This window comes from Cervus canadensis, chromosome 3 (assembly GCF_019320065.1).
Source record: "Cervus canadensis isolate Bull #8, Minnesota chromosome 3, ASM1932006v1, whole genome shotgun sequence".
Taxonomy (NCBI): Eukaryota; Metazoa; Chordata; class Mammalia; order Artiodactyla; family Cervidae; genus Cervus; species Cervus canadensis.
Genome location: NC_057388.1, coordinates 28,261,682 through 28,285,986, shown reverse-complemented (window position 1 = coordinate 28,285,986; position 24,305 = coordinate 28,261,682). Strand labels below are relative to the sequence as shown.

The 24,305-nt window shown below is 39.9% G+C and overlaps 1 protein-coding gene across 1 annotated transcript in view; it reads right to left on the bottom strand.

The window, feature by feature from the left end:
- The window catches only part of DNAH11 (dynein axonemal heavy chain 11), a 385,020-nt gene that overhangs the window by 319,265 nt on the left and 41,450 nt on the right, over window positions 1-24,305 (bottom strand). Inside the window, exons 10-20 of the mRNA XM_043462325.1 lie at window positions 19,891-20,028; window positions 19,453-19,577; window positions 18,710-18,905; window positions 15,780-15,884; window positions 15,238-15,630; window positions 7,781-8,113; window positions 6,674-6,928; window positions 6,414-6,583; window positions 5,971-6,193; window positions 1,563-1,679; window positions 1,363-1,449 (exon numbers count right to left, since the gene is read on the bottom strand). Of these exons, the coding sequence (XP_043318260.1) occupies window positions 1,363-1,449; window positions 1,563-1,679; window positions 5,971-6,193; window positions 6,414-6,583; window positions 6,674-6,928; window positions 7,781-8,113; window positions 15,238-15,630; window positions 15,780-15,884; window positions 18,710-18,905; window positions 19,453-19,577; window positions 19,891-20,028 (2,142 nt within the window). The remainder of the gene's footprint in view (window positions 1-1,362; window positions 1,450-1,562; window positions 1,680-5,970; window positions 6,194-6,413; window positions 6,584-6,673; window positions 6,929-7,780; window positions 8,114-15,237; window positions 15,631-15,779; window positions 15,885-18,709; window positions 18,906-19,452; window positions 19,578-19,890; window positions 20,029-24,305) is intronic.

The window sequence follows — 24,305 nt, the reverse complement described above, 5'->3', positions numbered from 1 at the left end:
GGTTGAAAGCAGTTAAAACTAAATTCAAATCAAAATTTGGAAAGAGAAATAAAAAACTGCTTCAGCTTCAAGCTTTACAACAGTCTAAGGAGTATTTTTTGGCCATCTGATGCAAAGAACTGACTCAATGGAAAAGATCCTGATGCTGGGAAAGACAGAAGGCAGGAGGAGAAGGGGACAATAGAGGACTAAATGGATGACATCACTGACTCAGTGGACATAAGTCTAAGCAAACTCTGGGAGATGGTGAAGGACAGGGAAGCCTGGCGTGCTGCAGTCCATGGGGTCACAGAAAATCAGACATGGCTGAGCGACTGAACAACAAAAGGAGTAAAGACTATCTCCAGCATGAAGTCAAGTCAGGATGGCAGCCTACAGGGACCCAGAAAAACTCCCGGTCCCTGAATCTAAGCTTCAAAGTCATCAGCCAGGCTGCTAGGTTAAGAATTCTTAGAGAAACAAAGATATAATTTTTCTAATAAAATTTTAAAACGTTTTTTCAAGTCTCATGAATTATGCACCATTTTGGATTATCTGCCTATTATATACATTCTTATAGTCAACTATGATAAAGTAGCTCGTTATGAACTAGGTTTGAATGACTCAATAATATTTGTATCCAGAATTAAGAATAAGTTATGGGTATTCACTTGAAAGGCCCTAAAACACTAGCCACCTCCAGAAAACCACATAACATACATTTGGGGAGTGAGCACGGGGACATATGTAGTGTGCAGTTGGGAATGAGACTGAGGACATGTAATCAAGCCTAAAGAAGAAAGTACAGAATGAGGCAATAGACATAAATCAGAGCGGGGGAAAAGAGTAAGTTATGGACTTTCCTCACTATGATTAAGAATTACGAACCAAGTATCACATAGGAAACAGTACAACGGTCAATGTTTCTCATTTTTTAAAAAAATAAACAGCTAAAATTTTAATACTGATTCTGTCACTAACTGTGTTATCTCCAACAAGTGACTCAATTATACATAATTATATCTTCATCTGAAAAAAAAAAAAAGAATAGAAGCTATATCATAGGGATATTGCAAGAACCGAAATAAATAACGTATGTAACATGCTGAACAAAGTTCTTGACATATAAAGTGTTTAAAAAATAATAGCAGTTGTTAGTTTCATTAGTATGAGTACTTTGATGATAACAGCATTCTGGGGAGACATGATTTAAATCACAATATACTTTACTTGGTGAAAATGGTTTATAACTGGGTTTTATAGAGCTAATTCTCAACCCATAACTAATTGCAAAACTAAGGTAAAATATAGCAGTATCTCAGTGTCCAAATTTCTTTTTAAAAATAGCTATTATAACACACAAGATCACTGCAATCACATTACCTTATCGAGTACTGTATATGGATTCTCTGCATTAAAACGAAGGGGCGCATAGAATCTGAATCTCTCTCTGAACTCTGCCTGCTTCTCCTGATGAAGGCAGAAAAAAACAAAGTGAATCTCAAACTAACAGCTTCAACCAGTCTTATAAAACCTTTCTTAAACAAACAACAACAACAAAGCAACTTTGTTAGCTAGCTTACATCAAACAAAACACACGCTTTCCTTATGAGAGTGACTTCTGCATTTTGGAGAGGTGAGACTTCGTGTCTGACAGTTGCTGCAGTCTTTTTGGTAGTTTCCCATCTTTCAGGTAATTCCTGCAAAAACAAAGGTGCAAATGGGAAATCACTGCAGCACCTAAAACAAACCAACTCCACGGGATTAAGTTATCCTACTCTTTCTCCGCTAACCCATGGCATCCTTTCATTCTTGTGTAAGAGAAGGAGTTTACACCCCGAAGATTAAAGTGACTAAAAGGCTCAGAACCAGGCTGAATCCCAGGCTGACACATTGGCACCTCTGGAGTCACATCTTCCAAGCACAAACCAGGCTGTCCTCTGAGACTGACCTCAGCATAAATCAAAATGTTTTCAAAATAAACACAAATTACCAAATTATTTTGCTACTGAGGGACAAAATTAAGTGCTCTGGAAATGACTCGGTTGATCTAACACCTAGAAATGGAGCCATGTTTAGCCAGGGGAAAAAAAAGATGTTTTGGATCTGGTGGGGCAGAGATGAAACTATGAATGTCTTGTCCTTCGTTTTCCTCTGACTCCCAAAGCTGTGTTTGTACTCGCTCTGGATGGAGAGTTTGAACGTTTGGGTTAATTGTAAATGACTAGGATTTTCAAAGTAAGAGGAGGCAAAGGGAAGCGAGGGTTAATTCCTACTTGATGGAGGACAAAGCAGTTGTGAATTGTTCAGGTAGCAACTCAACTCTGCTGTCCTGACTACAATGCAAACCGCAACAGCAACTTATTTCCTTTGAAGAGCCCTTCTGCGTAACTGCTGTTCAAAAGCATTCCTTGTGTCCAGACTAAGAAAGCATTGTTTGTCTGGGTCATCTCCCAGGACACTGAAATTGTTTTGTCACATAAAACCACCCATGGTGGTGGGACTCTACTTGTGTATCTGAAGTACAAAAATCAAAGGTTTTAAAGACTGTTTTGTAACCTTTGATAAATATTTGATAAATGATTCAGTAACTGTCAATTATGAAAAGTGCACTGTGCTAAGTATAAATTGTATCTGAGTGCTGGAGGAGGGCTACAAAGAAAAAAAAAGCTTTAGACTGATACTGTTATATCATTTATCAGTGTGAAGGAGAGACGCACAAAATAACTTTTTTCATGACAGAATGTGTTAACCTCGATCAGGAGGTGTTATGAAATTAAACTGCAACAAGGTGTCCTGACAGAAACACCCAACCAGGCCAGGAGCTAAGAGACTTGGGCTCTAAAGCTACCTGTTTTTCATCTTGTTTTTCCATCCTTCTCAACAAAACTCTGCATCCTCATCTGTACCGAGTCTCACTTTGCAATTCCAACTGACCCCACAGAACCAGAAGTTTCATGGAGTCCCTTCAGGGCCATGGGAGAGGAGACATGAAGAGGTCTCACCGGTGAGCTCAGGTTCCTTAACCTTCTTCAACTACACTAGACCTGCTGCTATCTGCTTTATATTTGGGGATACCAAAGAGGCTTCCACTTGATACAAAGGAAGCTGTCATTGAAAACCAATAGATTAGATGACCTCCAAAGTCTAGCTGATACTGGTTCACTCGAGGAGGAGACACTGCATCAGAGGCTCACAGCAATGAGTGGATTTCAACAGGGAGAGATGAGGGTGAGATCCCTCAATAACTTGTAAGATCTCCAGTGCAGAAAGGAGTGAGAGTGTGGGCTCTGGAAACTGGACAGGATTCTGAGGCTAGGGGCAGTCAATGAAGGTTTCTTGGGAAGGGAGTTAATAAAATCTATAGATTACAGGTGTAATCTAGCTTCAGAGCATACTGTAGATAGAGTGTGAGGACACAGCCGTGCCCAGGGGTTTTAAGCATTAAACTGAGCACCGGCAAGTTTGGGGAAATGTTATGACTGCCAATGATTATGAAGGAGAAAAAGTAACTCTCACAAATGGCTTAAATTAAAACAAATCTGGTACATTGTTATCCTCCACAAGCAACTTGAACTGCCTATAAATCTTGCATTTTCCTCTGATCAGCATGAATTACCAGCACCGAGACACACACATATAAGCTAAAGGTGTGGTTCACTTTTGAAATCTTGAAAAGCTTCATATTTCCAATATTGCCAAAACTGTAAGTAGTGAGTCAAACTTATTTTTATAGAAGTAAAGCAGAATACCACATTTGCTTTTATTCATCTTGGAAACATAAGAGTCCACTAGAAAGCATGTAAGCTAAAAAATGCATAAAAGAATTTTAAATCTTTTCCCCGGACTACAGCACTAAAATTAAATATATGAACTCCCATTTCATAAAAAAACTAACAGTCAGAACTAAGTGACTTGATCAAACATGTCTCCATTACCACTTATACTTTTCCTCATTAACTTATTGTTGATCAATGTATATAAGGTGTCATATGTGTCAGGAAAATTTATCAAAGACTTAAAAATGATAACAGAAAAGACTGGGACCTAGCTTTAGCAAAGTGTGAGCCAAACTTTTATAACACAAATTCTGGAGGTCATGACCCAAATCCCCATATCAGTTGCTTCTACTGTGGCTGGTTCCTCTATATGACATATTTTCAGGTTCAAGATCTGACTCAAAGAATATCCCAATCTTCCTAAAAACAAACACTTATAGTGTGTTCTATCATAATTATTCAATCTCTCACTCTGGTTATATATTATCTATCCACATTGTCTTTCACTCCAAGTCAAACTAGATTTTCTTTTAGAGACAGATTTTACTTAAACAAAATTTAATAATTCATATACAGTAATTCTTTGTAGCCAACAAAGCACTTGTAAATACACTGTTTCAATGAGTCTTCACAAAACAAAATGCGGACTATAAAATGGAGCAGAAGTGAAAAACATTTTGGTGGTTCCTCAAAAAGTTAAACTTAGAAACCACATGACCCAGTAATTCTACTCTTACATTTTTTTCAAAAAAGAACTGAAAACAGGTACTCGAGTACTTTTGCACTAATGTCCACAGCAACGTTATTCACAACAGCCAAAAGATGAAAAGAGCCCTAATATTCCTCAATGGGTGAAAGGCTAGACAAACTGGAACACGCATACACACACACACACACACCCCCCTGAACATCATTCAGCCATAAACAGGAATGAAGTAGTGATATATGCTACAATGTTCATGAATCTCAAAAACATCCTGCCAAGTGAGAAAAGCCAGACACAAAAGGTCACATATTGTATAAAACCACTTATATGAAGTTTCTACAATAAGTAAATCCATAAAGACAGGAAAAGATTGGCAGTAGCCGCGGACAGATGGCAGGTAGTAGGGGAGCAGTGGGGAATGACAACTCATGGACATGGAGTTTCTTTGAAGGTGGTGAAAACGTTCTGAAACCGTAACAGAGACAGTGGTTACATAACCTTGTGAACGTACTAATGCCACACATTTTGAAGCAATTGCTTTTATGTTAATATGAACTGTGAATTTCACCTCAATTTTTTAAAAAAAACATGGGGAATCAGAGACAGTATAGACAAATGTTACAGGTGAGGGATCTTAAGGGATATTTTACTGAAGAGGACGCATGCTCTGAGACAAACATATGAGATGGATTTGCAATAAAGAAACCCTAGTTTGAGTTCCATGCTCTAATCACTGAACTAGACAGAATTCAATAAAAAGTTGTGTTTGTTTTTTTTTAACTTAATGCAGAAACTGATCACATTGCAAAGTCAAACGTAAACCCATCCTGGAGACTGGTAGATGATGTAAATGTATAAACTATCTATAGAGCTTCAACATGAACATGGGAACAGCATCTCAATGGTGAGATTTTTATTCATGAATTCAGTTATAACTACGAAGACTTTGTACATCATTTGGCACACAGTAGCCACCAAGTCAATCCAGAACATAGAAAGAGGAGGGTGACACAGAAACTCTGTTTAGGAAACAGTGATTTCTGCATCCAAATTGGGCTTTATTTATTCTTTACTAACATGTCCACGATTTGTTTCCAAAGACTAGGAGAGTTCTCAACTGACAGGCAATTTTAGACGAAAAAGAGAGCTGGAGTTCACTTCACATGGGAAAGTGAAGATATAAGAAGAACCCCAAAAATGTACTTGAGAGACTCTCTATTATCTGAATACCTCTAACACGAAGATGGTGAAGCACAGCCATGCAAAGCAAGGATGTAGGCATGAAATACCTCTAGATATTTATGTCCTGGCTTCACTACTTGAGTGGCCCTGGGAAAATTATTAAGTCCCTTTCAGCTTCAGATTCCTAAGCTGTAAAATGAACACATTAATATCTACAGTATACATTGCTATGAGGAGTCATAACAGAGTACGCGTGAAGAATGAATGTGGGTACAGGAGGTGCTCAGTTTATGGTAATCATGACTATTTTACCACTACACTCACCTTTAGCTGAGTATAGACTTGCTCAGGCATCTTCTGGCCATACATTTCCAAGAGTGTGATGGTTTCTTTTAGCGGTTCAAAGAGTTCATCAGTAGCTCTCTGTCGGCTTCTTACAGCCAGAAGATACCCCATAATGTCAACTAAACCATCATGATCACCTTCACTTAATTCTCTCTGAAGTCCAGCGTCTGTCTCCTTTATAAATTCTTGTAGCTCATTCAAGCTATAAAGACATGTATGTACATACACATACACAAACTCATTAAAACTTAGAAGTATAAGGCTTTTGATTGATTCTTATTTTCAGTATTTACCTAAGTAAATGCTTGTTAACCATATTATAAAACTGGCAATTTTAATGCTCTTAAAATTAATACATCAGTTTTAAGAAGCAGTCAGGTATGAAAAGTTATAATTCCAAATACCAAAACACAAAGGGCTACCTGTCGATGACAAATCTCAAAAGATGCTCCTGAAACATCCAGCTCCATTTCCTGATAATGTTCATCAAGCTCACTTTAAAAGGCTTCATGTCCACCTTGAACCAACTATCAAACACCCTGAAGTCGTCAAACTTGCTCATCTGAACATACAGAGCCTCATAAATGTCAATCTATAATTAGAAGAGAGAAAAAAAAAAATCACTGTGTAACAACTCAGTCAAAACCCAGAAACTAGATTGACTGCTTAGGGTTTTTCTTGCCTGTTCTTTGAACTGCTCAAGTGTTGGTGATTGTTCGGGGACCTCTTCATTCACGTGAGGCTCCATCTCCTCTGCCGACACAGTAGGGCCATACAGAAGGAACTGCTTCATGAACTCGGCTCGGTCTTCTACCCAGAGGTAAGCATACATGTCCAGGGTGTTTCTGAAGTCCAAGACTTTGCTGATAACGTCTGCTACTCTCCTCATGATCTCCTGCCTACCTTCTGCCAGGCCCAGCATGTTGTCAACATCACTCTAAACAACAGGAGAGCCAAGCATTTACAAAAGCCAACCGTGTTTTCTCAATCATGTGCAACCTAACATTCTCCAAGGCCATTCTTCAAAAGGAGAATAGTTGGTAAGATAAAAAATTGTGTTGCCTTTCCCAACTTCTTTCTTTATGCTCATTATCCCAATTAGTTTTGAATCATTAATATAAAAGCTAATTTTATAATTAATAATAATTGTCATTCATATACATGTCTTTGTATGGGCATTAGTACTCAAATGTATGGGTAGTTGAATAAGCACATTTGTTTTGAATTCAGGGAAGCTGCCACCCTCTATGTCCTTTTTCACCTTTTCATCTGAAATATTATTTCTTAATATTTTCTCTTTTGCATTTATATATCAGGAATGAGGTGCTTTCTTTCCTGTGGCTTTATCCCATTTTAAAAGGCTGTTTAAAATTCCTGACTTTCCTGGCTGCCCCAGGATCAGCTCACAGCATCTTGCTTTTAGGTTACAAATAAAATTAACCATACTTGGTATAAATATAGCACAAAAATGTAAACATCACAATACAGAACACTAGAACTCAAAACTGAAGTATATTCAGAATAAAAGCTCTGGAATTATCTTTGCATTTGTTTGTAACTCTAAACATATTGTGCAAAATTGGATAAAATATATGTAAATATGTTGAACTTTTAAAAATAAACTTTTTAAAGAATTTGTTTCCTTTTAAGTTTCCTTGATTTCTCTGTATTCTATTTTCTGCATTCAGTATTCAGTAACACTATTAATAAATGCATTTATAAGCTCTTAATCTATTAGTATGTATATATAATTAGCAATAAATGTAATACCTATTTACAAAGAGCATACCTGGTAGTTTTCTATTTCCAGATGTGCTGCTACTCGCTTCATCTGGGCAGACATTCTGAAACTACTGCACAGCATTTCTTCCACCAGATCATAGAAGCCATCTCCAGCCTCTCTTTCTAAAGAAGGCTTAAACAGAATCTCTGGGGGCATTAAGATCATTTGTGCTTGAAAAAATGGTGCAGGTTTCAATTGTTTCTCTGTGTTCTTCAGGAAGAAGTCTAAGTCATGCATTATTGCTTGAAAAAAGCCTTCCACCACGATGTCATCAATGAATTCTACATAAATCTTCCAGGCATCCAGAGAAGGATTGGCTCTGAATAGCTTCCTATTTTCCTACCAACAGACAAGTATTAACAGATCAGTATAGACAACAGTGAGTATAAAAATGAAAGTCATTCATTTAAATAGTACATTAAAGGGGCTGCATTTGGGGGTACAACATAGAAACATTCAAATGCTTGGTTGTAGAATCTTAAGCCAGATGGCAATGACCTAAGCAGGATTTTGTAACATTTATTTTATTTATAAAATATATTCAAAAGTCATTCTTTAAAGGAGAAATCATTATGAAGACTGCTACCTACAAATACACACAAGAACTACACAATTTCCCAAAGCATCCTAGATGAATGGGGCCTGGGACTTGACCTTCCAGGGCCTCTCCTGTAAATGAAGTTTCCTCACCCAACCAGTCGTCCAGAGAACACTGTACTGGGATAACCAGAGATCACTAAGTCAGCATAGAGTGACGTGCTGTAGGCCATTCTTGGAGAACTTGCACTGTACTTATGTTAAAGTCCACTAACCTGGTTTAACTGATTGTTTCCAAACACGAAGTTATTTCGGGTCACCCACCTATGAGCAGCTGGAGGAGCAATACTAGCTCAGCTTGGGAAACACTGACCTGGGGAAGCCCAACCTGCCTTTGTGCTTTAACCTCTGCATCTCCCCATGGGTGGGTCAACGGGCACAACAGCCCAGACCCGGACATGGTTAAGGACGGCTAGAGGTTGGGCCCAGTGTGGCAGGCCGAGGGACAGAGATCTGAAAAGGCCAGGTGAGCAGCAAGGCTGGTTCCAGGGGCACCTTCTGAGTGGCAAAGGTTGAAGTCTATGCAGGCCAGAGAGTAGATGCTGAAGACAGAAGCTACTGTGACACAGAGAAAGTGTGTTAGTCGCTCGATCGTGTCCGATTCTTTGTGCCCCTGTGGACTATAGCCTGTCCATGGAATTTTCCAGGCAAGAATACTGGAGTGGGTTGCCATTTCCTTCTCCAGGGGATCTTCCTGACCCAGGGATCAAACCCAGGTCTCCTGCACTGCAGGCAGATTTCTTTACCATCTGAGCTACCAACGGGGACACAGAGAAAAGATGACAGCAAAACGGCTGATTAGAAGGTAGATTATGCTTTCTTTGATTATTCACCACTGTGGAGATATGATCCAGGATTCAAAGGTGTGTGCTATAGGCAAGAATCAGAACTACAGAGGTGACTCTCAATCCTGATAAAGCAGGGCAAAAATTAGCAAGTTTTTGAGGATTTTTTTTTTTTCTTTTGCCTTCTAACAAATTTAAGAGCTGCTGTTTTCAGGGATGCTGTCTTTTCCACCATGCAGGTGGAAGCATTCACATCTGTGTGTTGTATACGACCCACACCTCTGGAGCTGGCAGTACACACCCCAGACAGCTGTGCGCAGCAGTCCTGTCTCCACTGCGAAAACCAGAAAGGAGAAGTCCAGAGGTCAAAGGGGTGAAAAAATCCTCAAAGACTATCTTGTTCAGGCTCTGCATCTTGAACGTATAAAACAAAGACCTAAAATGCATCCAGCATCCCATTAATAGGATCGAGAACTAGAAGCCAGTCCTCTTGGCTCCCCAAAGCAGGGTTCTTTGCAACACATCATAGCAATACATCTGTGATTTCCTCACTGTTCATACTTTCTCATATCAAGAGACTCAGTGTATATCACTACAGTGCCACTTATAAGAAACTGCTGTAGTTTCAACAATTTACAGCATAGGGAGGAAAAGAAATAGAAAGGAGAGCTTTGGGTGACGAAACGATCACTCGGGTCCCTTCCAGACCCAGTCTTCCATGGTTCTGCCCTTCTCATCATCTTAGATGCTGACCTCAGACATGCACTCAGAATCAACAGCCACAAAGGGCACGGCAGGAAAAGGCAGAGCTTACCCACCTTCTGCTGGCTTTCTACGTCTTTCCCCAAAACCACACTCCTCACTGCAAGTCTGAGGACCAAGCTCAAAATGATGTGCTAATAAGAGGTGGGGCAATCATTTAAAACACAGATTACACAAACAAGTAACCGTTTCATTTCTATTTTAAAGTCGCATTCCCTCAAGTTGGAAGCTCTCCACAGTTCTTGGTGACTTCAAAGCTTCTTAGTTTTTTACTTAAAGGCAAAAAGCAGAGTCTACTTGATAGTAGAAAAACTTCAACCTTATTCTGTGAGAATAACACTGCAAAACCTTGCTTGCAACTATTTCTAGTCATATATTGGCAACAATTTCAATGCATCTTGATCAGGATTCATAAATCTTACTGATCTAAACCCCCACGTTACTGTTTAGGGAGTCCACTTTTTTATTATCAAGAAAATACAAAAGAAGAAGCTGATCGTAACCCGTCATCTGTCCTCCATGAGACAGACTCTAAGGCATCAACACTCATCAGTGTGTCCTAAAAGTCACAGCATAATTCACAGTATCTTGGCAAACTAGGAATAGTCAGTGGCATGAGTAAGTTAAGATACTGCTGAAAAAACTTTCTTCTTTACATATCATAACATCCCTTCGATTCCTTCAAGCCTTGTTTGTTTAGTCGCTAAGTCATGTCTGACTCTTTTGAGACCCCATGGACTGTAGCCCGCCAGACTCCTCTGTCCATGAGATTTCCCAGGCAAGAATACTGGGGCGGGTTGCTATTTCTTTCTCCTGGGGATCTTCCCAACCCAGGGATCAAACCCGAGTCTCCTACATAGGCGGCAGATTCTGTACCATTGAGCCACCCGGGAAGCCCCAGCTACCCAGGCCTTAGGGAGAGCCTTCAGAGGGAGCACTGCCCTACCCACACCTTGATTTCATGCTTTTAGCCTCCAGTCTGTGTGAGAATACAATTCTGTTGTTCTAAGACATCCATTTGTGGTACTTTGTTACAGCATTTATTACTTTGTTACTAGCAGCCCAAGGGTGCTAACACAGGCAGTCAGCAAAGAAAGCAAAGTTTCTGCCCTAACACGCGTTACCAGTAGGGAAAACTAATACTTTCTTAGATATTTCAGACAAACTTGGAAGTGAACAGTCTTTGAAACCCATATGCATTTTTTTCTCCCCACCCCCCTATTTTGTGACAGTACAGCATATCAAACGTACCACATGTTATTTTTTAGTGAATGCATTTGCTACTCTTCAGATACTGTCTTCACAGAATTCCAATGCCAGTCTGTGCAAAAATCTCCGCTTGGGTGGGCATCTCTAACTAACATGCTCAAAGACAAATCCTGTCTTCTCTACAACATCTTGCTCTCCCACAGCCCTCCTCATGTCATAAAGGGAACTCTATTTTCCCAGTGGCCCTGAACAAAAACCTCAATTTCACCTTCAACTTCTCTGTCCCCTGACTTGTCACAGAAAATATTCTCGGCTCTGCCTTCAAAACACATCCAGCACATGACTACTCTTCACCACTGCCACCCTGATCTAAGCCATCATCACCTGGGTTATAGACTCATCCCCTCATGGTCTCTTTCTCTACCATCTCCTGCCTCCCGTTTCACGCAACAGGGAAAGCCTATGAGCAGAGTCTCTGGCTGCTATTTCCCCTTAGAGCAAAACCCAAAGTTCTCAAAATGGCCTGTTGATCCTGTGTGATTTGCCCTTAAAAGTGGGCACTCAGTTGTGTTTGATTCTTTGCAACCCCAAGGGCTGTAGTCCGCAAGTTTCTCTATCCATGGAATTTCCCAGCAAGAGTATTGGAGTGGGTTGTCATTCCCTTCTCCAGGGGATCTTCCTGACCCAGGGGTGGGTACCATGTCTCCTGCACTGAAAGCAGATTCTTTCCTGGGCCACCAGGGACTTGCCCTTAGTCCCTTTCAAACTTAATTATGTGCAATTATTTCCCTTGGGAATTACACTTCAGGCAGGCTGGCTCTCTAACTGATCCTTAGATATGCGGCCCGTTATTGTTCAGTCCGTAAGTCGTGTGTGACTCTCTGCGACCCCATGGACTGCAGCGTGGCAGGCTTCCCTGTATCCTCCATTATCTCCCAGAGTTTTCAAACTCATGTCCATTGAGTCAGAGATGGCATCCAATCATCTCATCCTCTGCCACCCCCTTCTCTTTTTGCCTTCAATCTTTCCCAGCATCAAGGGCTTTTCCAATGAGTCGGCTCTTTGCATCAAGTAGCCAAAGTTTTGGAACTTCAACTTCAATATCGGTCCTTCCAATAAATATTTGGGCTTAATTTCCTTTAGGATTGACTGGTTTGACCTCCTTGCTGTCCAAGGGACTCTCAAGAGTTATCCGCAGCACCACAATTCAAAAACATCAATTCTTCAGCGCTCAGCTTTTTTTATGGTCCAACTCTCACATCGGTATATAACTACTGGAAAAACCAGAGCTTTGACTATGAGACCTTTGTTGGCAAAGTGATGTCTTTGCTTTTTAATACACTGACTGGGTTTATCATCGCTTTGTCATGCGACCGATACTCCTTCTGTAGCTTTTGTACTTTGATACTAGAACATCCTTCTTTTGTTTTCCACATAGCTCATTCCTTTTCAGTTCTCAGCAGAAATGCTACCTTAGTAAAGAGGTCCTTCTAACCACCTCAAATACAATGTCCACCCTGCCTGCCATTGATTCTCTCTCTTACCATCTCTGTTGTATTTTTCACCACTGCTCCTATGATCAACTGATGTACTATTATATATTTGTTATTTTCTCTTTCTACATTCCCTGACAAGGATGTAAGGTTTAAGAGACAAGACTTTTTTTTTCTTTTTCTTTGCTTTCTCTGTCTTCTGTTCCTAGCTCTTATTTTGTATCTTCTCTTACTTTGATAACTCTGGAGTAGTGCCTATCACTGCTTTAAAAACTCAAGTGCTTGTTATAAGGAGAGTAACTGCTGTCATCCTCAGGGATGGCTGAGAGGGTTACATGAGATGATGTAAGCAAGATGGGTGTCACATAGAGCATTTATCCAACAGTGGTAGGACTGACACCAAGATAACAACCCCATTTCTAGCCTCTCTGTTTACCAAAAGATCCCATATTCCTATCTCTTCCCTCAGAAATGAGCAGTAAGGTCTAAGAAGGAGAAGGCAATGGCACCCCAGTGCTCTTGCCTGGAAAATCCCACGGACAGAGGGGCCTGGTAGGCTGCAGTCCATGGGGTCGCTAGGAGTCAGACACGACTGAGCGACTTCACTTTCACTTTTCACTTTCATGCATTGGAGAAGGAAAAGGCAACCCACTCCAGTGTTCTTGCCGGGAGAATCCCAGGGACGGGGGAGCCTGGTGGGCTGCCGTCTATGGGGTCGCACAGAGTCGGACACGACTGAAGCGACTTAGCAGCAGCAGCAACAAGGTCTAAGAAATTACAGGCAAGTAATACAAATTCCTCCATTTTCAATGCTTAGTAAAACCATACATTAAAGCTCTTTTAGGTCCAATAAAAGAGCCCTTCTGAACTATTTCAAATCCTAAAGGATGATGCTGTTAAAGTGCTGCACTCAATATGCCAGCAAATTTGGAAAACTCAACAGTGGCCCCAGGACTGGAAAAGGTCAGTTTTCATCCCAATACCAAAGAAGTGCAGTGCCAAATAATATTCAGACAATTGTGGTCATTTTCACATGCTAGCAAGGTTATGTTCAAAATCTTTCAAGATAGGCTTCAGTAGTATGTGAATGTATAAGATGTACAAGCTGGGTTCTGAAGAGGTAGACAAACCAGAGATCAAATTGCCAACATTTGTTAAGATCATGAAGAAAGCAAGGGAGTTTCAGAAAAACAACTACTTCTGCTTCACTGACTATGCTACAGCCTTTGACTGTGTGGATCACAACAAACTGTGGAAAATTCTGAAAGAGATGGGAATACCAGACCACCTTACCTATCTCCTGAAAAATCTGTAAGCAGGTCAAGCTGCAACAGTTAGAACTAGACATAGAACAACAGACTGGTTCAAAATGGAAAAGGAGAACTACAAGGCTGTATATTGTCATCCTGTTTATTTAACTTATATGTGAAATAATGAGTACACCATGTGAAATGCCAGGCTGTATGAATCGCAAGCTAGAATCAAAATTGCCAGGAGAAATATTAACAACCTCAGACATGCAGATGATACCATTCTAATGGCAGAAAGTGAAAAGGAACTAAAGAACGTCCTGATGAAGGTGAAAGAAGAGAGTGAAAAAGCTGGATTAAAACTCAACATTCAAAAAACTAAGATCATGGCATCTGCCCCATTTCACGGCAAAGGGAATGGAAAAAAATGGAAGAAGTGATAGATTTCATTTTCTTGGGCTCCAAAATCACTTCAGACAGTGACTATAGCCATGAAACTCACAGACACTTGCTCCTTGGAAAGAAAGCTAAGACACACGCAGACAGTGTATTAAAAAGCAGAGACATCACTTTGCCAACAAAGTCCATACAGTCAAAGCTATGGTTTTTCCAGTAGTCATGTATGGATGTGAGAGTTGGACATAAAGAAGGCTAAGTGCCAAAGAAGTGATGCTTTCAAACTGTGGTGCTGGAGAAAACTCTTGAGAGTCATTTGGACGGCTAGGAGATCAAACCAGTGTATCCTAAAGGAAATCAACCCTGAATATTCAATGGAAGGACTGATGCTGAAGCTCCAATACTTTGGCCACCTGATACAAAGAGCTGACTCACTGGAAAAGACCCTGCTGGGAAAGATTGAGGGATGGAGGAGAAGGGGGCGACAGAGCATAAGATGGTTAGACAGCATCCCTGACTCAATGCACATGATTTTGAGCAAACTCTGGGAAATAGTAAAGGGCAGAGGGAAGACTGGTATGCTGCCGTCCACTGGGGTTGCAAAGAGTCGGAAATGACTAAGTGACTGAACAAAAGAAACAAACTTAAGGAAAGCAGCTGCTATAAACTTTGAAGCCTTAAAAGCAAGTATGGTTGGAGGGCTTGGTAACTTCCTGTTGGTCCAGGGGTTAAGAATTCGCTTTCCGATGTAGGGGACACAGGCTCCATCCGTGGTCAGAGAACTAAGATCCCAGGTACCCCACAGCAACTACTGAGCTTGAACACTAACTACTGAGTCTGCATGCTCTGGTGCCTGCACAACGCAACTCAAGAGAAGCCCACAATTCCACACCGAACATCCTACATGCTGCCACTAAGACCTGGCGCAGCCAAATAAATAAATAGAAATTAAAAAAAAAAAAGGCAAGTACCTCGACCAAGTTGTGTATCTTGCAGCCATCTTCATGGATTCGCTTGTACTTTTTTGTAAATAATTCACTCTTGTCCTCCCAAGTCAAGGCGGTCTCCCGCCTGTGTTCTCTCCTGGGAAGGAGTGGGCACTCCGCCCAAGTCCGCATGGTCTGCTGGATCACCCTGATGTTATTCTGTGCACGCTCCACTCTGCGCTCCAGCTCTGAGGCGGCCATCCTTACCCTCTCGATATCCCCCCAGCAGTCATCCTGCCATGTCAGCGATGTGGCAGCTGCCTGCAGTTCCTCATCCACAGTCCTCAGCTCGTCCTCAATCAGGGGGTACTCAACTTCCAGAAGAGTCTGTTTCAGCTTATTATATCCATGTACAAGAAGTTCAAGATTTCCAATGTACTGAGCAAAAGAAAACCCCGAAACAAAAAGCACCATATGTTACAGCTGCTTGCTCTTGGAGCCATCAAAGTATCATAGGTCTACATGTTAATAAATAAAATTCCAACTATTTCTTTTCAAAATCTGCCCCAATATCTGAAAACACAGACCTTTAAGAGAGTGTTTCTTTTTTCGAAGATGGCAAAGGCTGAATCTGGTATGTCTGATTTCTTCAACATCAAAAGGTATTTAACTTCTCTTAATACGGCCACTAGCTATTAAAAGAAAAGCAAGAATTATTACATATTTTAAGGATATCTGTCTAGTCAAAGCTATGGTTTTTCCAGTAATCATGTATGGATGTGAGACTTAAAATATAAAGAAAGCTGAGTGCAGAAGAACAGATGCTTTTGAACTGTGGTGTTAGAGGAGACTCTTGAGAGACCCTTGGAGTGCAAGGAGATCCAACCAGTCCAACCTAAAGGAGATCAATTCTGAATATTCACTGGAAGGACTGATGCTGAAGTTGAAACTCCAATACTTTGGCCACCTGATATGAAGAACTGACTCACTGGAAAAGACCCTGATGCTGGGAAAGATTGAAGGCAGAAAGAGAAGGGGACGACAGAGGATGAGATGGTTGGATGGAATCACTGACTCGATGGACATGAGTTTGAGTAAGCTCTGGGAATTGGTGATAGACAGGGAAACCTGGCGTGCTGTAGTCCATGGGGTCGCAAAGAGTCAGACACAACTGAGCAACTGATCTGAACTGAACTGACTGAAGAATACCATTCTATTTTAACACGAGTTAATATCTAAATGCTTGTAATTTCATCAGTGATTACCATATTTTCAAACTGTCATGGCAGAGAGGTTTTTGTTTCTTATGCTTTTTCAAAGCAATACATTCCATATGACATAGAAGTATATAACTAATAAAGGTAGATAAGTTACTTACAAAACAGAAAGAGACTCAGACTTAGAAAATGAACTTGCGGTTGCCAGGGGGAAGGAATAGTTAGGGAGTTTGGGAAGTTCATGTACCCACTGCTGTATTTACAATAGATAAACCTACTGGATAGCACACAAAACTCTGCTCGGGGTTGTGTACCAGCCTGGATGATAGGGGGTTTTGGAGGACGATGGACACATGTGTATGTATAGCTAAGTCCCTTCGCTGTGCATCTGAAACTATCACAACATTGTTTATTAGCTATACCCCAATACAAAAATAGTTTAAAAAAATAAAAAAAAATAGTTTAAAAAAGTAATAATACAGGGAGAAATCCCTGGTTGTGGCTCACTGTCAGAGAAAGAATTCAAGCAACATCCACCTGAAGGTCTGAAATGGAAGGCCATAAATGGACCACAACCTTTTCCCAGCATCGTTAGCTCTATTATAGTGCTTATTGTGAAAACACATCATGATATACCAGAGAGGAATCTGAGCATGCCACAAGTTTTGTCTTTGCTTATCTGCAGATTTGTCCACAAGAAATGCTAGGTAAATGCTAAAAACTGCACCCGACTAAACTGAAAGTTTTATTAGGAAGACAAAATTTTCACATCACACCTCATAAACATCCACTTGCATTTACACGTGTGTGATGACACACATCCATCCACTGCTGTGGCAGAAGTTTTTGTCTGGTTTCAAATGACCCTCCTTCCACCACTTCACAGTAACACACAAGTCGTAACGCACTTCCTGAACAAACTCAGGTCTTTGTCAAGAGAAAGTGCCAATTCATTGGAGAATTTATCTATTACTTAACCATTTAAAATGCATTTAAGTATGCTACCCCTTCTCCTGGTTTTGTTTCTGTTTTTTCTTATTAGAAAAATGTTATATAAGTTATAGGTGTAAAGTATGTTCACAGTTTTTAAAGGTTACACTTCATTTGTAGTTATTGTAAACCATTTGCGATATTCCCCATGTTATACAATATATATCCTTGTAGATTATGTTATACCTAATATTTGAATCTTTTAACCCCCTGCCCCTGGGTTGTCCCACCCCTTCCCTCTCCCCAGTATTAACCACTAATTTGTTTTCTGTATCTATGAGTCTGTTTCCTTTTGTTATATTCACTCATTTGTTATATTTTTTAGATTCCCAATATAAGTGATACCACATATGGTATTTGTTGTTCTGTCTGACATTTATTTTTTACTATGACTGACAAAGTTTTTGAGTACTGTGCCCTAACCCTCACATTCCCCATCAGTCCTGTACTTTTTATTGTGCAATCTCTCACTGTGAAGTGATTTTTAGGAATGCATATGTCATGTCATAGCAGAACTGACTGTAGCCTTAACTCAAGGTTCTGAGGAAAAGACCATGCAATATGCTTTAGAAGGCAACCCAGGTGACTTCCTCAGGTTGTCACTCCATGGGTTAACTAGCACAGTATATTTTGTGTGTTTATAATCCCTTGTGGTAGAATTGTAGGGATTATCTCCAAAACATCTCAGAAATTCATTTTTTATAAATTGGTTTTATGCGATCAGAAGGTAGAGGAAATCCTCAGTTCTCCAGGTTATACATTTATATACATGTCTTGAGGTTAATAACAAAAATTAGGTGATGCTATTCTTTGTAATATTTCAGAAAATGAATCAGAACTTGGGTACAGACTGTGACTATTGAAGTCAGTGAGACTAATTTTCTCACCTCCTAGGCATAAAGTTGGACTGCCATGAGACAGGGCCAGAAAACATAAGCCAGAAAAAAACTGATCAAAGACTACTGATTCTGTTCAATTAAACTGACATCTATTAAATGTTATCAAGTGCCAAATACTATGTTAGACACACAAAACACAAAGATGAAATACAATGGACCTGACTCTCAAGTAACTCATTATCCAGTCAAGTGGAAGTGGTAAATAAATAATTACAAGACAAAATAAGAAAATAATTAACATAAAATTTGGTAAACAAATCTTTAAAGCAGACATATAGAAGCTGTTTTAAGTTACAGTCCTCATAGCTCTGACATTTTTCCAAAATAAAATTATAAATGACTGGAGGTATTAGGCATATACTTATAATAAAAAGGGCATTTGTAAAACATTTTAAAAACACTAAACCTTACCTTTGGGTCAAAGTTGACACTGAGAAGACCACTTATGGCACTGAATTTAACCAAGGGTTGATTCAAATTGAATTCACAGATTTCATTCACATTACTTTTCCATTCATTATAGATATGATCTTCAAATTGGTTCAGCAAAGTTGTCATCTCAGTGTATTTCTGATAAACCAAGGTATCATCAGGACTTTCCAAGAATCTGTAGGAATATGTTTTTTCTATATATTAGATAGGTTTCAGCTTAATTACTTTAAAATAATACACACTAGAAAATATAAGAAAATGCACTATAAACCAGGAAGAAAACCAATAAAGGTCAAACAATGCTTCTTCCTGGTCTTTGTTTAAAAAAGATAGTTATAAAATAAATGGAATGCCAAACATTTAACTAAATCAAATAGCAACAGGTTATCAATCCCTACAAAGAAAAGAGAAAGATATAAAAGTCCGCAAAATAAAAGGAATGCTAGTTATTGGAGAAAGGAAAAACAATAACAAAAATTATCAGCATATTTTGGATGAAATGTCAAAGTGAAAAGGAAAAAAACACCTAAAACATAGAAATATAGGAAGTTCTAAGTCCTATTAAACATATTCCAAACCACGGGAATAAATCCCTCTCAACGAGCCCAGCCAATGACAAGAGGTAAATAAGGCGATAAGAACTAAAATGAACAGCTCACCACTCTATATAAAAATTGCCTGTGTCATAGGGATAGTGTTACCATGAACGCCTAACTACTTACAGATAATGGAGAGATGCAAAGTTTGACCAAAACACCTGCAGTCGGTCAAGAACCTCTTTAGCCCATTTGATATTTCCTGAAGCAAATGGCATATTCTTGTTAAGAACTACATTTCCTTGTTCAATCTGCAAATTGATATTGTGGTGAAGAGGAAAAAAGGGAACATTTAATGAGAGTACACTCCAACCTTGTGAACAACTGCTCATTTTGGTACTTTTACAGAACAAATATATAAAACACATGTGCTAAGTTAACTTGGTTGGTAGAAGAGTTACGGTCCTAAAGCAGGTTATTCACATCCATAGGAAACCAGTTAAATAAAAGCTTAACAACGTTAGTGCCGTATCTCACCTTTAGGTTCAGTCAGTGTAGTTCTACTTGATACCCTGACCCGCAATATGATGCTGTGCGTGTGCCAGACTTCATCCCCCCACTCACCTGTCTCATGTGTTCATTATACAATTGCTTACACATATCCAACTCTGCAATGAACATGTGCACAAGTGTGCTATAATGTGGGCTGAAAATTTCCATGACAACTGGTTTCTCAAGAAAATTCCCAAATACGGTCAAAAGCTATAAAAAAAAACAAAGTGAAAGAAAGATTAACCACCATAGGTTGTTAATACAAATACTCAGCTTCCCCCATTAAACCTCCTCCATCACTAGATACAGAGCAAACATTTAGATCTATGCAAGTATCCTGCAAGGTCTCCACATCGAAAACATATCTTTGCATCTCATTAAAGTTTCTACACATCCAATAAAGCAAATTTTAAATGTAAAGCAGTTTCCCTTCCTCACCAGAGAGTGAAGAGTCAGAAAGGAACCTCTGTTAGCGATCCCTGATCACAGCTGACATTATACTTCTGTTGGGCATCAGGAAATGTGGAGGATGCTTTGCAGATTTAAGAACAGAAGCAAGACTGTATACTTGCTATTTGCTCTTCTCTCTTACATACTGGACTGCAAAGAGATCAAACCAGTCAATCCTAAAGGAAATCAGTCCTGAATATTCATTGGAAAGACTGATGCTGAAGCTCCAATACTTTGGCCACCTGATGCAAAGAACTGACTCACTGGAAAAGACTGATGCTGGGAAAGATTGAGGGCATAGGAGAAGGGGACAACACAGGATGAGATGGTTAGATGGCATCCCCGACTCAATGGACATGAATTTGTGCAAACTCTGGGAGATAATATAGGACAGGGGAGGCTGGTGTGCTGCAGTCTAGTGGGTTGCAAAGAGTTGGACATGACTTAGCGACTGAACAACCTACACATACTCCCTTTGAAATAAGAAAATCCATATTGAGGACCTCCAGGTCACAGAGTAATAATAACTATAGCTACCCTGTGACAGACGATAAAGGAAAAGAATGTGAAAAAGAATGTGCATATATATATGTGTGTATATATATATATATATGTGTGTGTACATATATATATATATGTATGTATGTATAACAATATTGTCACCCTGCTTATTTAACTTCTATGCAGAGTACAACATGAGAAACGCTGGGCTGGAAGAAGCACAAGCTGGAATCAAGATTGCTGGGAGAAATATCAATAACCTCAGATATGCAGATGACACCACCCTTATGGCAGAAAGTGAAGAGGAACTAAAGAGCCTCTTGATGAAAGTCAAAGAGGAGAGTGAAAATGTTGGTTTAAAGCTCAACATTCAGAAAACTAAGATCATGGCATCTTGTCCCTTCACCTCATGGGAAATAGATAGGGAGACAGTGGAAACAGTGGCAGACTTTATTTTTTTGGGCTCCAAAATCACTGCAGATGGTGACTGCAGCCATGAGATTAAAAGACACTTACTCCTTGGAAGGAAAGTTACGACCAACCTAGACAGCATATTAAAAAGCAGAGACATTACTTTGCCAACAAAGGTCCATCTGGTCAAGGCCATGGTTTTTCCAGTTGTCATGTATGGATGTGAGAGTTGGAGTGTGAAGAAAGCTGAGCACTGAAAAACTGATGCTTTTGAACTGTGGTGTTGGAGAAGACTCTTGAGAGTCCCTTGAACTGCAAGGAGATCCAACCGGTCCATCCTGAAGGAGATCAGTCCTGGGTGTTCATTGGAAGGACTGATGCTAAAGCTGAAACTCCAATACTTTGGCCACCTGATGCTAAGAGCTGACTCATTGGAAAAGACCCTGATGCTTGGAGGGATTGGGGGCAGAAGGAGAAGGGGACGACAGAGGATGAGATGGCTGGATGGCATCACCGACTAGATGGACATGAGTTTGAGTAAACTCCGGGAGCTGGTGATGGACAGGGAGGCCTGGCGTGCTGCGATTCACGGGGTTGCAGAGTTGGACACGACTGAGCGACTGAACTGAACTGATAACTGAAACACTCTGCTATACAGCAGAAATTGACACAACATTGTAAATCAACTATACCTTCAGTAAAATTAAATTTTAAATTAATAGTCATACCAGAAGCATCAGTCACAGTGACTGTCCTATCTATGCCCATGCGTGTTTTGCCACAGGACCCAGTCACCCCCAAAACAGCAGCTGGCACAGCAGTGGCGACCTGTTCCAATGACACCCGCTCCACAGGCTGACAGTTCCTTTGGTGTAAGAGTCATAGCTGAAACCTATGCTTTGAGAAAATCAGATTCTTTCCCAGAAAAGGAATTAGGGCATGGCAGGTTGAACCAATGCCAGTAAAATTATGAGTGAAGACAAATTACAACTGAACCTTGAACAAAATGACCTTCAACTGCATGGATCTACTTTTACACAAAATTTTATCAATAAAGACAGTGGAAAAGTTTTTTGGAGATTTGAGACAATTTGAAAAGACTCTCAGGGCTTCCCTGGTGGCTCAGAGGTTAAAGTGTCTGCCTGCAGTACGGGAGACCCGGGTTCGATCCCTGGGTCGGAAAGATCCCCTGGAAAAGGAAATGGCAACCCACTCCAGTATTCTTGCCTGGAGAATCCCGTGGAGGGAGGAGCCTGGTAGGCTACAGTCCACGGAGTCGTAAAGAGTTGGACACGACTGAGTGACTTCACTTTCACTCAGAGGAACCATGTTGCCAAAAAATAACAAAAATTTAAGATGTGTCATGAATGCATTAAATATATGTAGATACTAGTCTATCCTTACAGAGATATAAGAATCTATTTCATATAAAATAATGTATAGTCTTCTGTTTTATAACTTTGCTTTCAAAAAATTACATTATCAAACAGTATACCTCTCTCATAACTGAAGAAATTGCCTATCAGCCTATCACCACAGTTTTAAGTAACAATGTTACCAATATCATATTATGAATATGACTGTAATACTCTATGCCATAAAATTTTTATAATGATTCAGTTATTAGTACATAGGCTAGGCTATTGAGGGACAGTCCTGTCGATTGTTCTAGGCTACCAGAAAATAATCATGCTGAAAAAAAGAAGCAATCATTCAATCACTGATAAAAAACAGCAATCATGAATTCATTTTTGCTGCTTCAATTCATGATTACTGCTTCTTTTTATCAGTGTATGAATCATTATACCTGTAAAGAAATATGAATTTCTTTTTCACATTATCTTTTCAATTTTTTTATGTCTAGTGTTGGTGATACATGTGCTCTATATCATGTAAGACGATATTGATACAGGTACATACACACTACCAATGCAGGTATTGGCAGATGATTCAATAACAAACTCACAGGATCTTTAGAATACAGTCCTGTAAGTGTGTTTCTTCTTCCTTATGATTTTTCTTAATAACACTTGCTTTTTTCTAGCTTCCTTTCTTGTAAGAATATATTATGCAATACATACAACACAGGAACTGTGTCTCCACTGACCAGTCATTATTGGCAAGGCTTCCGGTCAAAACAAGGCTGTTGTTAGTTAAGTCTGAGGGGAACCAAAAGCTAAACACTGACTTTGGACTATGAAGGGGGTCAGCATTGTTCAAGGATCAACTGTCCTAGCAAGCAGGGGAAGCCAATGAGTAAGGGGAGAGAAAAAGCAGACATGTGAACCAAAACACCATCACACAACCAGCAAGCTGCTGAGTGTAAGCCCACAATTCCTGTTGATTGGTCATGGAGCCCTCAGATCTTAAACTAATCTTGACCAACCAGGAGTTTTAACAAGGCTAAGCTGTCTGGGGAGGCTAACTTTGGTTTCCTATTGTCCTCCTGTCTTATTTTCTCATCGGTGGGGATTCTTCTGTGCATCAGTGTGAGACAGCTTTCTTTGCAAGAAAAATAATGCAGTAAAAATACATATTTTAATAAAAGCAGTGTTTACAGAACGCTGACTAGGTGCCCAGGCACTATTTTACGGGAGTTAAAAAGGCTGTTCTCAAAGCTCCATATAAGGAAACTGAGTCGTGGGCAGGGGACAACTTGGCCGAGTTGTCAGAGCTGACACAGAGCTGTCATCTGACTCCGACACGAGCCGTCCGGCGCAGGGCAGCCTCTGCCACCTTGTGAGGCCTCCCATCAGCCCAGGCGCCACTGAAAATTGTTCTTTGTTAGTTACTCACTCTGTGTGGGCTTCAGAAAATGTTAGCTATCAGGCCTGTTCCATAGATACTTCCTTCGAAGTATCTCCTCAAAATAACTAAATATCATCAAGGTGGCAAAGAATTATATACCAAGATCTGTGCCTTGTTGGTGATGAGACACGGCAAAAGACAGAGCTCTGCTACTCCTCTTAGGGGTACACTAGTGGCTGTACCCCCAAAATTGTTGTTGTTAAAAAGCAGCATCACTGTAAACATTTTGTAAAGATGTCCTAAAAACTACTCACTTAAAAAAAAAAATCAACACAAGGAAAAAAAATTATACCAACAGAAATGTAGATCTAACCGTA